This window comes from Lathyrus oleraceus, chromosome 5 (genome assembly GCF_024323335.1).
Source record: "Lathyrus oleraceus cultivar Zhongwan6 chromosome 5, CAAS_Psat_ZW6_1.0, whole genome shotgun sequence".
NCBI lineage: Eukaryota > Viridiplantae > Streptophyta > Magnoliopsida > Fabales > Fabaceae > Lathyrus > Lathyrus oleraceus.
Genome location: NC_066583.1, coordinates 421,377,372 through 421,389,070, shown reverse-complemented (window position 1 = coordinate 421,389,070; position 11,699 = coordinate 421,377,372). Strand labels below are relative to the sequence as shown.

At 38.9% G+C, this 11,699-nt stretch overlaps 1 protein-coding gene across 1 annotated transcript; it reads right to left on the bottom strand.

Moving 5' to 3' along the window:
- Positions 1 to 640: 640 nt before the first annotated feature.
- On the bottom strand, positions 641 to 2,400 carry LOC127081112 (uncharacterized). The gene is made up of 2 exons (XM_051021396.1): positions 2,118 to 2,400; positions 641 to 2,025 (listed from the first exon to the last, which is right to left on the bottom strand). Exons 1-2 carry the CDS (start codon positions 2,398 to 2,400, stop codon positions 641 to 643), a joined length of 1,668 nt encoding a protein of 555 aa, XP_050877353.1.
- Positions 2,401 to 11,699: the final 9,299 nt, after the last annotated feature.

Below are 11,699 nucleotides of genomic sequence, written 5' to 3'. Positions count from 1 at the left end.
CTTTCTTCGCATCGGACATCCCACACAAAAGCAGCACCCTTACAAGTTAACTTAGTCAAAGGAAGTGCCAACTTAGAAAAGCCTTCTATAAACCTCCTATAGTAACCTACCAAGCCTAGGAAACTTCTTATCTCGGTAACTGACGTAGGAGCTTCCCATTGCAACACCGTATCAATCTTCGATGGATCAACCGCAATTCCGTCACCGAAAACAACATGACCAAGAAAGCTAACTTCTCTCAACCAAAACTCACACTTAGACAACTTAGCATACAATCTCTTCTCTTTCAACACTTGCAAAACAATACGCAAATATTCCACATGCTCTTCCTCCAACTTAGAATAAACCAAAATGTCGTCTATGAACACCACCACAAATTGATCCAAATAAGGATGGAAAATGCGATTCATGTACTCCATGAATACTCCCGGCGCATTAGTAACGCCGAAAGGCATCACCGTGTACTCGTAGTGTCTATAACGAGTCCTGAAAGCAGTTTTCTGAATGTCCTCATCTTTCACCTTAATTTGATGGTAGCCCGACCTTAGATCAATCTTACTGAAAATACGAGCACCCACTAAACGATCCATCAAGTCATCGATCCTTGGGAGTGGATACCTATTCTTAATCGTCACCTTATTCAATTGTCTATAATCAATACAAAGTCGCATGCTTCCGTCTTTTTTGTCACCAGCAAAACTGGAGCTCCCCAAGGTGATACACTAGGTCTCACAAACTTCCTTTCAAGCAAATCCTCTAGCTGACTCTTCAGTTCAGCCAACTCTGATGCTGACATCCTATACGGCGCCACAGAGATGGGTCTAGTACCAGATACAAGGTCAATAGTGAACTCAACTTCTCTTTCTGGCGGTGCACTAGGAATCTCATCGGGAAAAACTTCATGGAAATTACACACCACCGACAAGTCTGCAATTACAGCCTGACTCTCCACAGACAAGCTTGCCATCAACAAGAACACCAACGCGTCTTCTTCTATGAACTCCTCCAATTGTTTCTTGGATAACAATTCTGTTCTTCCCTCTTCTTCGGCAGAAGAAAACCTCACAGTGTTGTTGTAGCAATTAATATGAACATAGTTGGATTTCAACCAGTCCATACCCAATACTACAACCAACCCTACAAGCGGCAAACAAACAAGATCAACTACAAAATCTTTACCAAATATTGACAAGGGGCAACTCTTACACACAAGAGACGTAGATACCGTTCCCTTAGCGGGAACCTCAACAATCATATCTCTACCCAAGGAAGACAAAGAAAGACCCAATCTTTCAACACAATCCGCAGCAACAAAACAGTGTGTGGCACCGGTATCAATAATAGTAATTAAAGGAATGCTATTAATGAAACAAGTACCTAGAACAAGTCCATCTTCATTTGTAGTCTGAGTTCCCGACAAAGCAAACACTTTACCACTCTCTTGTCCCCTCTTTGGCTTCTGACATTTAGCACTGATATGTCCTCCTTCCCCACAGTTAAAGCAAACAACATCCTTCTGCTTACAATCACGAGCCGCATGTCCCGGCATACCACAACGGAAACATCTCGTTTCACCAAGCCTACACACATTACTCTTGTGACCCAACTTTCCACACTTGAAACAGATAACATTAGCAGAAGCATCTCCCCCACTTGTTCTTCGACCCGGAACCACTTTTTGTTTCCGTTTTCCAACCGGAGTTTCATATGGCTTACCACGACTGTGTTGGCCTCTTCCTCTCTTCTCAAACAAGATCTTATAGTGTGCATTGTTGTCCTCTTCAAAGATTCTACAACTATCAATCAGATCTGCAAAGACGCGAATCTTTTGATATCCCACAACTTTCTTAATTTCCGGATGCAATCCATTTTCAAACTTGATGCACTTAGAGAATTCGGCATTTGCTCCATCATAGTGAGGATAGAACTTAGCCAATTCAGTGAACTTAGCAGCATACTCCGTGACTGACAAGTTCCCTTGCTTCAACTCGAGGAATTCAATATCTTTCTTTCCTCGCACATCTTCTGGATAATACTTCCTCAGAAATTCTCTACGAAACACTTCCCAAGTAATCTCATCGCCCGCAGTTTCCAACCTTAGACGAGTGTCCACCCACCAATCACGGCTTCACCTGACAGCTTATGAGTTCCATAACGGATCTTTTGCACAAGAGTGCAATCCATCACTCTGAAGATTCTTTCAATCTCCTTCAACCAAGCCAAGGCTCCTTCAGGATCATACCTACCCAGAAAAGTAGGCGGGTTCTCCCTCTGAAACGTCGCCAGACTACGAGACCCCACGTTCTCGTCAGCATTGGGTGGGTTCTGGAACGCCTGAGCCATTGCCTGCATAGCTGCAGCAAGAGCCTCATTATTCCTCCCAGCGTTTCTTCCAGCCATCTTACACTTCTGCTCACAATACAAACAAGGATTAACAACAAATTAACAACACAAGGTCGTTAAACAACAAAAGACTCAACAACGTGGTCGGATGGACCGACCTGCTCTGATACCACTAATGTAACACCCCAATTCTACCCGTCGTAAATTCAATTAAAAATCAGAGTAAACAAATTTCACACAAAATTGAGGCATCACATATATCATTTCATCAACACTTACACAAATTACACAACACGGCAATTGCGCAAGGATCCACTTAGTCCTTGTTAAATAATAAACAACATTGTATATGGATTCACCTAGTCCATATAGCAGCAATACACAAAACATCGCAACGGAAATCATTTAGATAATTAAGTTGAATCGTACATTTACACATTGAAAAGAAAATAAGCAAACAAATGCCCATCACAACTATCATATACAATGATATACAAAAGGGCATTGTTACTATCAAAATCATGAAAAGCGTTCATTAACCCCTGAGTGCTACAATCCTAATCAGAGCAATGACGCCAAAAGTGTGCTACCACTATCCTCCTCTCAACGCGGAGCACCTGCACGTTACCAATATAAAGGTAACGGCCAACAACAAAAGGGTGAGATACTCAAATCATATAATCAAGATAATGATAAGCAATATATAAGTAAATTCGGAAAGTTAGAAATATTGTTACCACATCGCACAATCCTTCACTTGAATGCTTATGTATTTAATCATAAACAAAGTCAATAATCATCCACAACACCAATGTTACATCATAGCATCTCATCACTTTAACATTTCATCAATCCATCATAAAACATTACGATTCATCGCATCATCGCAAAATATCACCCCACATCATAAACCGTCACATAACAACAATTATCACAAAATGCGGAAATAAACATAACCAATATATGTGACTCAACTATGCAAATGCTATGTGGTACCGACTCGTCGCTTTGCCATCAAGGCCAAGGCTTTATGCCCACTTCACTTTTGCCAAAAGGCCACGTCGCTATTGCCAAAAGGCCACGTCGCTTATGCAAATGTATGTGACTCCATGATAAATGATACACATACACCAAAATCATCATAGCATCAACATAACTCATCACAATGGCCGAAGCCCACGTCGCTATTGCCATATAGGCCACGTCGCCATTCACATGCATAAAAGCATTCACACAACATCATCTTCACCAACATTCATACATATGTTTATATATAAAACAAATGAGAATATTCATCACAATCAATTGTTTCATCATACAATCTCTTAGGTAATTCAACCTCATGCTATGTTTATTTACATCACACACCTACACACTATAGTTAAGTGGTATTCCTCATTAATCAAATAGGCTTCCTACTATATCAATTATTAATCACTTTTCCAAAATAATCACTTATTAAAATAAGCCCTTATAATGGCCTATCAACATCAATAACATGTATAAAATTTCATAAGCTTCGCAACGCTTTGAACAGGGACCAAAACGGAGTTACGGTTCAAAAGTTATGACTTTTTGAAGTTTACAAAAGAATTCTGTTTTTGACTCAGTTGGCGCCGCGAGCTCTCTTTCGCGCCGCGAATTTAGCAGGAAACATAGAAAATGCGTTTTTGACCGTTAAATACCTTCCGGGCCTCCGATTTCGATTCCGTAAAAAGTCTCATTCTCAGAATTGAACGAACTACAATATTTTCAATATTACAAAGCCATTCTAACCACAATTTAACTTTTATTTCATCATTCTAAACATCATTCAATTAATTTCCAACACTTCCTAAATTCACAATTTGTGAAATTACTCATACTTCGATTCATCAACACAATAACATATTTTTCACAACATACATCAACCCCAAACCATCAACAACAACACAACACACAATGTTATTTATCATTCTTCTAAACCTAACCCTAACATTTTGCAAAGAATTGATACATGTTCAATAATCACAAACAATCAACACTACATCAAGAACACAAACAACATTTTCAAAGCAAGGAATCCAATCACAACATCAAAACCCAACAATATCCTCTAACAACCATTACCCACATAAAACCCATCATTTTCATAATTATAGGAAATGATAACTCAGACCCTTACCTTAGAGATGATGATTGAGTTACTCTATAGTGTTCTAGCAAGCTTGGGTTGATCAAGATGATGCTCTTCTTCTCCAATTTCCTCTTCCTCCTCCAAACCCTATCTTTTCTCTCTTTTCTTCTCTTTTCTCCTCCTTCTCTCTACTTCTTTCTATTTCTCTTCTTTATATTTCTATTCTATTTCTATTCTTTGTTTTAATTAAATAAAAACTAACTAATGGGCTTAATTGTTACACCTCCCTTAATTACTATATACACCACTAGGCCCAATAGCTATTATACCATAATTCTCATAATTAAACTCTAATAATATATTAACACACAATAAAATATTTTACCAAAATAATTATAAATCAAACATTATAAAAATAATAATAATAACACTTAATAAAAATCGGGGCGTTACATCGTCTCCCTAGTGAGCGCAAAAAGATTAGTATATCATCAGCTTCCCAAAGAGTCTGGTATGAAGAAATTCTCCTTGATGGCAGTGGATTGATCTATCTTATTGGATTTCTTTCTCCTAGCAGAATTTGTGGATGTTCATCCAATGCATTCCCGGGTAGTTTGTTTGTGCATACATGCTTGTTTCCCCGCAGAGTTTTAGCAATCCATGATTGGTTGTATGTTTTGATTTGTGGATGACTCTTTCTGTTTCAGTTTTTTTCCTTGATCTTTTAGAGACGTATACCCCTCTATATCAGGCACTAGCATTTGTGTTTTATCAATTATACGGTTGTCATCCCTTGTATGGACTGACCTAAAATCCCTTATAGATTGATAAAAGTTGATATGCTATTCTATTCACGAGGAGGTTTGTCTTTCCCTAGCATAAGTAGAAGTCCCCAGCGGAGTAAGCATGTCTTCCCTGCAGAGCTATCTTTCTAGATAATTGCCTCCTCAACAGGAAATTGCCTAGAGCAACTGATGAAGGGTTTGTCCCCCTTTTCATCCCCAGCATGTCGTTTGTTGACAGAGGATTCATCTCCAATTTCCTCTGCCAGGGTAGTTCCTTTGAGAACATTTGCAGCTTATCCCCGGTAGGGTTGCCTGATCCAAGTTTGATGATTTGTATCCCCTCTGAGTCTGAAGATTTCTTCTAGCATTGAGAGTTGATGTGGAAGATGTGTTTGTTTCCTTCCCCAGTGGAGCAAATTACTCTTTCTCCCCTCAACAGAGTTTCCTCTCCAACAGATTGGAGGGAGTGTTTTGAATGATGTGTATCTGGTTAGTGGTTGTTTCCCATGGAGTTTCACATCATTCCTTGACAAGTTCCTGATGCGGGTGCTTTTCGCAAGTATACGAACGCGTCAGAGTAATATAAAAGATTATCGAATCCACAAAGACCAAGTGTCAATCTATCGTTATCTATTGTTATGGGGTTTATCAAAGGCAATCAAAATAGGTGTTTTTAGAGTGTGCAAAGAAAAGTAAGGTATTGAATAAAGTTTAATTAATAAAGAAAGGGTCGAATGTAATTCACGTAATCAATTAATAATCCATGTACTTGCTAATAGAACTACTTATGGGCAATGTTTCCTACTTTGAAAAGAACTAATTTAACAGGAACTGTCGCTTTCGCATATTCAGAACCGAGTTGTACTCCCTAATCAAACCCTCTTATTGTCAGTTATAAAAAGGCGCGCATTGCGTTAGAGTAGTAAACCTATTTTTAAGAAATATAGTATCTTGACTAAGTTGAAAAGTATTATAACCTGGATTTCTTAACCAAAAGAGGTTCTCACGAACCAGACTCTAAACTTATAAACGCGTCCGAAAATAGTTTTAAAATCTCTTTTCTTCTTAAATTAAAAACTTCTAATGAACTAAACAAAGCGCTTTCGCTGTTTTTGAAATAGTTAAAAACAATTAAGTTTAGACAGACGTTGGACGACTTTCGATCTTGCCCAACGAAATTGAAGTCCGGGAAAACTTAAGTTGAAAGTTAAAATAGCCCTTAAGTGCTTCTACGAACAATTGTACGGATTATCGATTCAATTATGATCCTTACATTCTAACCTTATAAATTTAGTTAGACATGGTAAAGTAAAAGTGCATTAATTTAAGTAAAAGTAGTGCGAGTGCGGGTAATAAATAAAAGTAAAGCGAGTGCGGGAAATAAATAAAAGTAAAGTGCGAGTGCGAGAAATAAATAAAGTAAAGCGAGTGCGAGAAATAAATAAAGTAAAGCGAGTGCGAGAAATAAATAAAGTAAAGCGAGTGCGGGAAATAAATAAAGTAAAGCGAGTGCGGGAAATAAATAAAGTAAATCGAGTGCGGGAAATAAATAAAGTAAAGCGAGTGCGGGAAAATAAATAAGAAAAAGACAAGTAATAAAAACCTACTCCAATCGGAGGGTTGAATAAATTGCAAAGCGGAAATGAAAATGGCGGCAAGATTAACTTCCTTCCAAAGTGCTCCAAACTCGATTACAGACTCTATCACAGACTTGATTACACAATTGTGGTAACACTCCAATGCGAAGCGATTACCACTTTAAAATACTGAATATATTCCTAAGTGAAACAAAGTTGCTCTGAGTTTGCCTATGTTCTAAGTTTGGATGATTGAAAAAGTGATTTCGAGTTTCTATTTTTAAGCAAGTAAAAAGATGGAAATGACAAGGCTGCCCTTCAACTTGAAAATGGGAGGGAAAACGTTTCCTCTTGTGGCGCCCGCCACAAGGCCATGGCGCCCGCCACAAGACCATTCTGAGGCGCCTTAGTGGAAGTAGTGGGGAACGTGGCAGTTGAGGGAAGTTGAGCTTGGACACGTCATGGCAGGGTCTATGGCGCCAGCCATGGGGGAAGCCACAAGTACAAAATGCTGAATTTTAGGGTTTTTGGCTCTTTTTCGCTCCTTTTCTCGATCGGGGCTCCGATTAAAGTAAAAACCTGAAAACAAAGAAAAACATAGTAATAACACAACAAAATAGCAATAAAACAACTAGAATGCATGTGAAATCGGAGTCGAAAATACGGTAAATTTCAGTGTTTTCAAACTCTCCCATACATAAACATTTGCTTGTCCTCAAGCAAAACATTAAAAAGCTCACAAAAGAAAAACTGGTGTAAACGAGTGCTTCAGGTAAAAATTCTAAGTTCAAGTCGGGATGCAGTGATAGGTACTAACTGAATGAACTAAGGGTATCATGATGGCACTAATCCGCAAATACGGACATAAACTTCATTCCTATATTAACCAACCCATATTATCCCACAATATCTAGGCCTTCCTCTTCATCTCTTTTTGTGTCCTTTTCATTCAGGCGCAATCACATTAAGCCCGTTATCCGTACATGCTTCATAGTAGAGTGTCCTGTTAGTGATTATGATCTGAGCATGGGGTTTCTGGCACATAAATATGTGTAAACCCTATTATTGGACCCAACTGTAGTTGTGGGGGATCAGATCGTAATCCGCCCTACCGAGTTCAGTGCCAGATACCTCTGAACCAACTAACAGTGGGTAAGTTTTTCTTTTTTTCTTTTTTCTTTTTCTTTTTCTTTTTTTGTAGCAAATTTTTACAATTCTTTGGTTTAAATGACTTTGTGAGGGTCACCTTCACCGGTGTTGCCTTTTTTCTTTCTTTTATTTTTTTGTTTTGCTGGATCATTCACTTATTTGCATCGGTCCCCTACGTAGAGGATGCGTAGGCCAGAGCTGACTGTCGAGATAAACTACTGAGGACTTATACAAAAATGATGATTAAGGCCATGGTATATGGGGTTTCGGGAATGATTCCTATATTTATGAAGCTTATGGTGGTAATACAGATACTGATGTTTCGCAAAGTTCTCCCAAGTCATCGTATCCTTACTCAAAACATGTCTTTAAAACCTGAAAACTTTCGGAATAACACTATTTTCTTTTGCAAAAAAAATTTCGGTGGGGCTAAAGGTATGGGGAGATCAGATTGTACTAAAGATATACTATATTTGGTGACTCGTCAGACTCATGCATTATACTAAAAAGCAAAGTAAACAACTAAAGGAAAAATAAACAAACTATCTAAAAACAGCAAAGAAAAATGATAAAGGAAAGACGAGAAAGGTAATAAAGAAAAGACGATAGAGTCTCCTCCCACACTTAAATCGAACATTGTCCCTAATGTTTCGAAATAAGATAAGGGAAGAGTTACCTGACAACCTATTGCTGACCACTGGTGCCCTCGCAATCCTGAGGTGGACGACGGGATCGGGTACGACGACGGTCGCTCTGATCCATCCTCGCCTGCAGGGCATCCTGAGCGGTCCTCACCACTCGAAGGTTACCCAAAATGGAACCTTGAGTGGCTTCAATGAGTGCCATGTGTCACTGGTGGCTAAGGAATCGGATACTCGGCTCGATACCCAGTGCCTCCATACAGTGCTGATCAGGATAACGTATGGGTGCCATAGGACGCTGATATAGAGCGATGTAGCGCTCTCTCTGAGCATTATCTCTATAGGCCACGTGCATATCATCGAAATCCTGCATCCTATAAAAGTTAAGAAAGTGATCCTGAAAATGCAAACCATTCAAATTTTTAGTCTCGATGCAAAATAAAAATAAAATAAAATAAAATAAAATAAATGCGAAAAAGTAAAATGAAAGAAAAACCATGGGTTGCCTCCCACGCAGCGCTTGTTTAACGTCATTAGCTTGACGATTAGAATTTATACACCTGTAGTAGTAGGGATTTGTGGATCAATCAGAGTGTGGCTTGAGTAGTATGCTGGAATGTCTCCTCCTTCGTAGAGCTTTAGTCTTTATCCATTTACAATGAATGGACTGCAGGTTTCGTTCTTGATTTCTACGGCTCCGGATCTCAGAATCTTGGATACTTCGAAGGGGCCAATCCATCTTGAGCGTAGCTTTCCAGGGAAGAGTCGTAACCTAGAGTTGAAAAGGAGAACATGATCGCCTATATTGAAGTTTTTCTGTACTATTCTTTTGTCGTGACAGGCTTTTGTTCTCTCTTTATATGTTTGTGCATTCTCGTAGGCAGATTGCCTAAGTTCTTCTAGTTTATGAATGTCTAGGGTACGCTTTTCTCCAGCGGCTAGGTAGTCTAAATTCAAAGTTTTAATGGCCCAATAGGCCTTATGCTCTAATTCGAACGGTAAGTGACAGGATTTTCCATAAACTAGTTGATAAGGAGTAGTTCCTATAGGGGTTTTGAAAGAGGTTCTATAGGCCCATAATGCTTCTTGAAGCTTCTGAGACCAGTCTCTCCTAGAAATAGAAACAAATTTCTTTAGGATTTGTTTTATCTCCCTATTGGATACTTCTACTTGGCCACTAGTCTGTGGGTGGTATGGTGTTGCTACTCTATGCCTAACTCCATATTTTCTTAAAAGTTTGTCAAATATTCTCGATATGAAGTGTGATCCTCCATCGCTTATGACTAAACGTGGTGTTCCAAATCTAGGGAATATATAGTTTTTAAATAGTTTGATTACTACCCTAGTGTCGTTTGTGGGTGCAACTATAGCTTCAATCCACTTAGACACATAGTCTACAACTACTAAGATATACCTGTTTCCTAAGGATGGTGGGAAAGGTCCCATGAAATCTATACCCCATACGTCAAAGAGTTCTACTTCCTGAATGTTTCTTAGAGGCATGTCATCACGCCTTGAAATGTTTCCAGTGCGTTGGCATCTATCACATTTGACAATGCAAGCATAGACATCACGCCACATGGTAGGCCAGAATAGGCCAGCTTGAAGAATCTTGGCGTATGTCTTAGAGGTGCTCGCATGTCCACCATAGGGTGCAGAATGACAATGCTCGATAATACTATTTACCTCTTCTTCTGGAACGCAACGGCGAAAAATGCCATCTTTACCCCTTTTGAAAAGGAGCGGTTCGTCCCAATAGAAGTTTCTCACATCGTAGAAGAATTTCTTCTTGCGGTGGTAGTCAAGATCAAGGGGTACTATATCAGCAGCTAGGTAATTAACGAAGTCTGCATACCAGGGTACGTTACTTATTGCTATGGAATTTTGGGGATGCTCATGAGGGCTTAGGTTATCATCTTCAATGGTTTCTGCTCTAGCTATCAGTCTATCATAGGCGAAATCATCATTTATGGGTACTAGTTATGGTTTTAGATGTTCTAGCCTAGAAAGGTGATCGGCTACTACATTTTCAGTGCCTTTTTTTATCTCTTATGTCTAAATCAAACTCTTGTAGTAATAGAATCCATCGGAGTAACCTGGGCTTGGCATCTTTTTTACTTAATAGGTAACGAATGGCAGCATGATCGGTGTAAACTATAATTTTTGCTCCTACTAAATAAGATCTGAATTTGTCTATAGCGAAAACTACAGCGAGTAATTCTTTTTCAGTTGTTGCATAATTAAGTTGGGCAGCATCTAGGGTTCTACTGGCATAATAAATGGCATGTAGTTTTTTATCTTTCCTTTGTCCTAGAATGGCTCCAACTGCATAATCACTAGCGTCGCACATTATCTCAAAAGGTTCTGACCAATCAGGTGGTTTCATAATGGGTGCTGAGATTAATGCTTGATTTAAAAGATTAAATGCGTCATTACATTTTTCATCAAAAATGAATTCAGCATCTTTCATTAAAAGTCCAGTTAAAGGTTTGGTTATTTTGGAGAAGTCCTTAATAAAACGCCGGTAGAATCCAGCGTGTCCAAGAAAGCTTCGGACTTCTCTGATGGTTTTTGGTGGTTTTAGATTTTCTATAACTTCTATTTTAGCTTTATCTACCTCTATACCTTTTTCAGAAACTATATGTCCTAAAACTATTCCTTCGGTTACCATGAAATGACATTTTTCCCTGTTTAGCACGAGGTTCACCTCCACGCATCTCTCCAGGATTTTCTCGAGGTTAGCAAGACAATTGTGGAAATCAAATCCGCAAACCGAGAAATCATCCATAAACACTTCCATGATACCATCTAGGTAATCTGCAAAGATTGACATCATGCAGCGTTAGAGAGTAGCCGGGGCATTACAGAGGCCGAATGGCATTCGTCTGTAGGCAAAAGTTCCATAAGGGCATGTAAAGGTAGTTTTTTCTTAATCTTCGGGGTGGATAGGTATTTGGAAGAATCTAGAGTATCCATCTAGATAGCAGAAGTAAGAGTGTCTGGCTAGACGATCCAACATTTGGTCTATAAATGGTAAAGGGAAATGATCCTTCCTGGTTGCTTTATTTAATTTTCTATAATCTATACA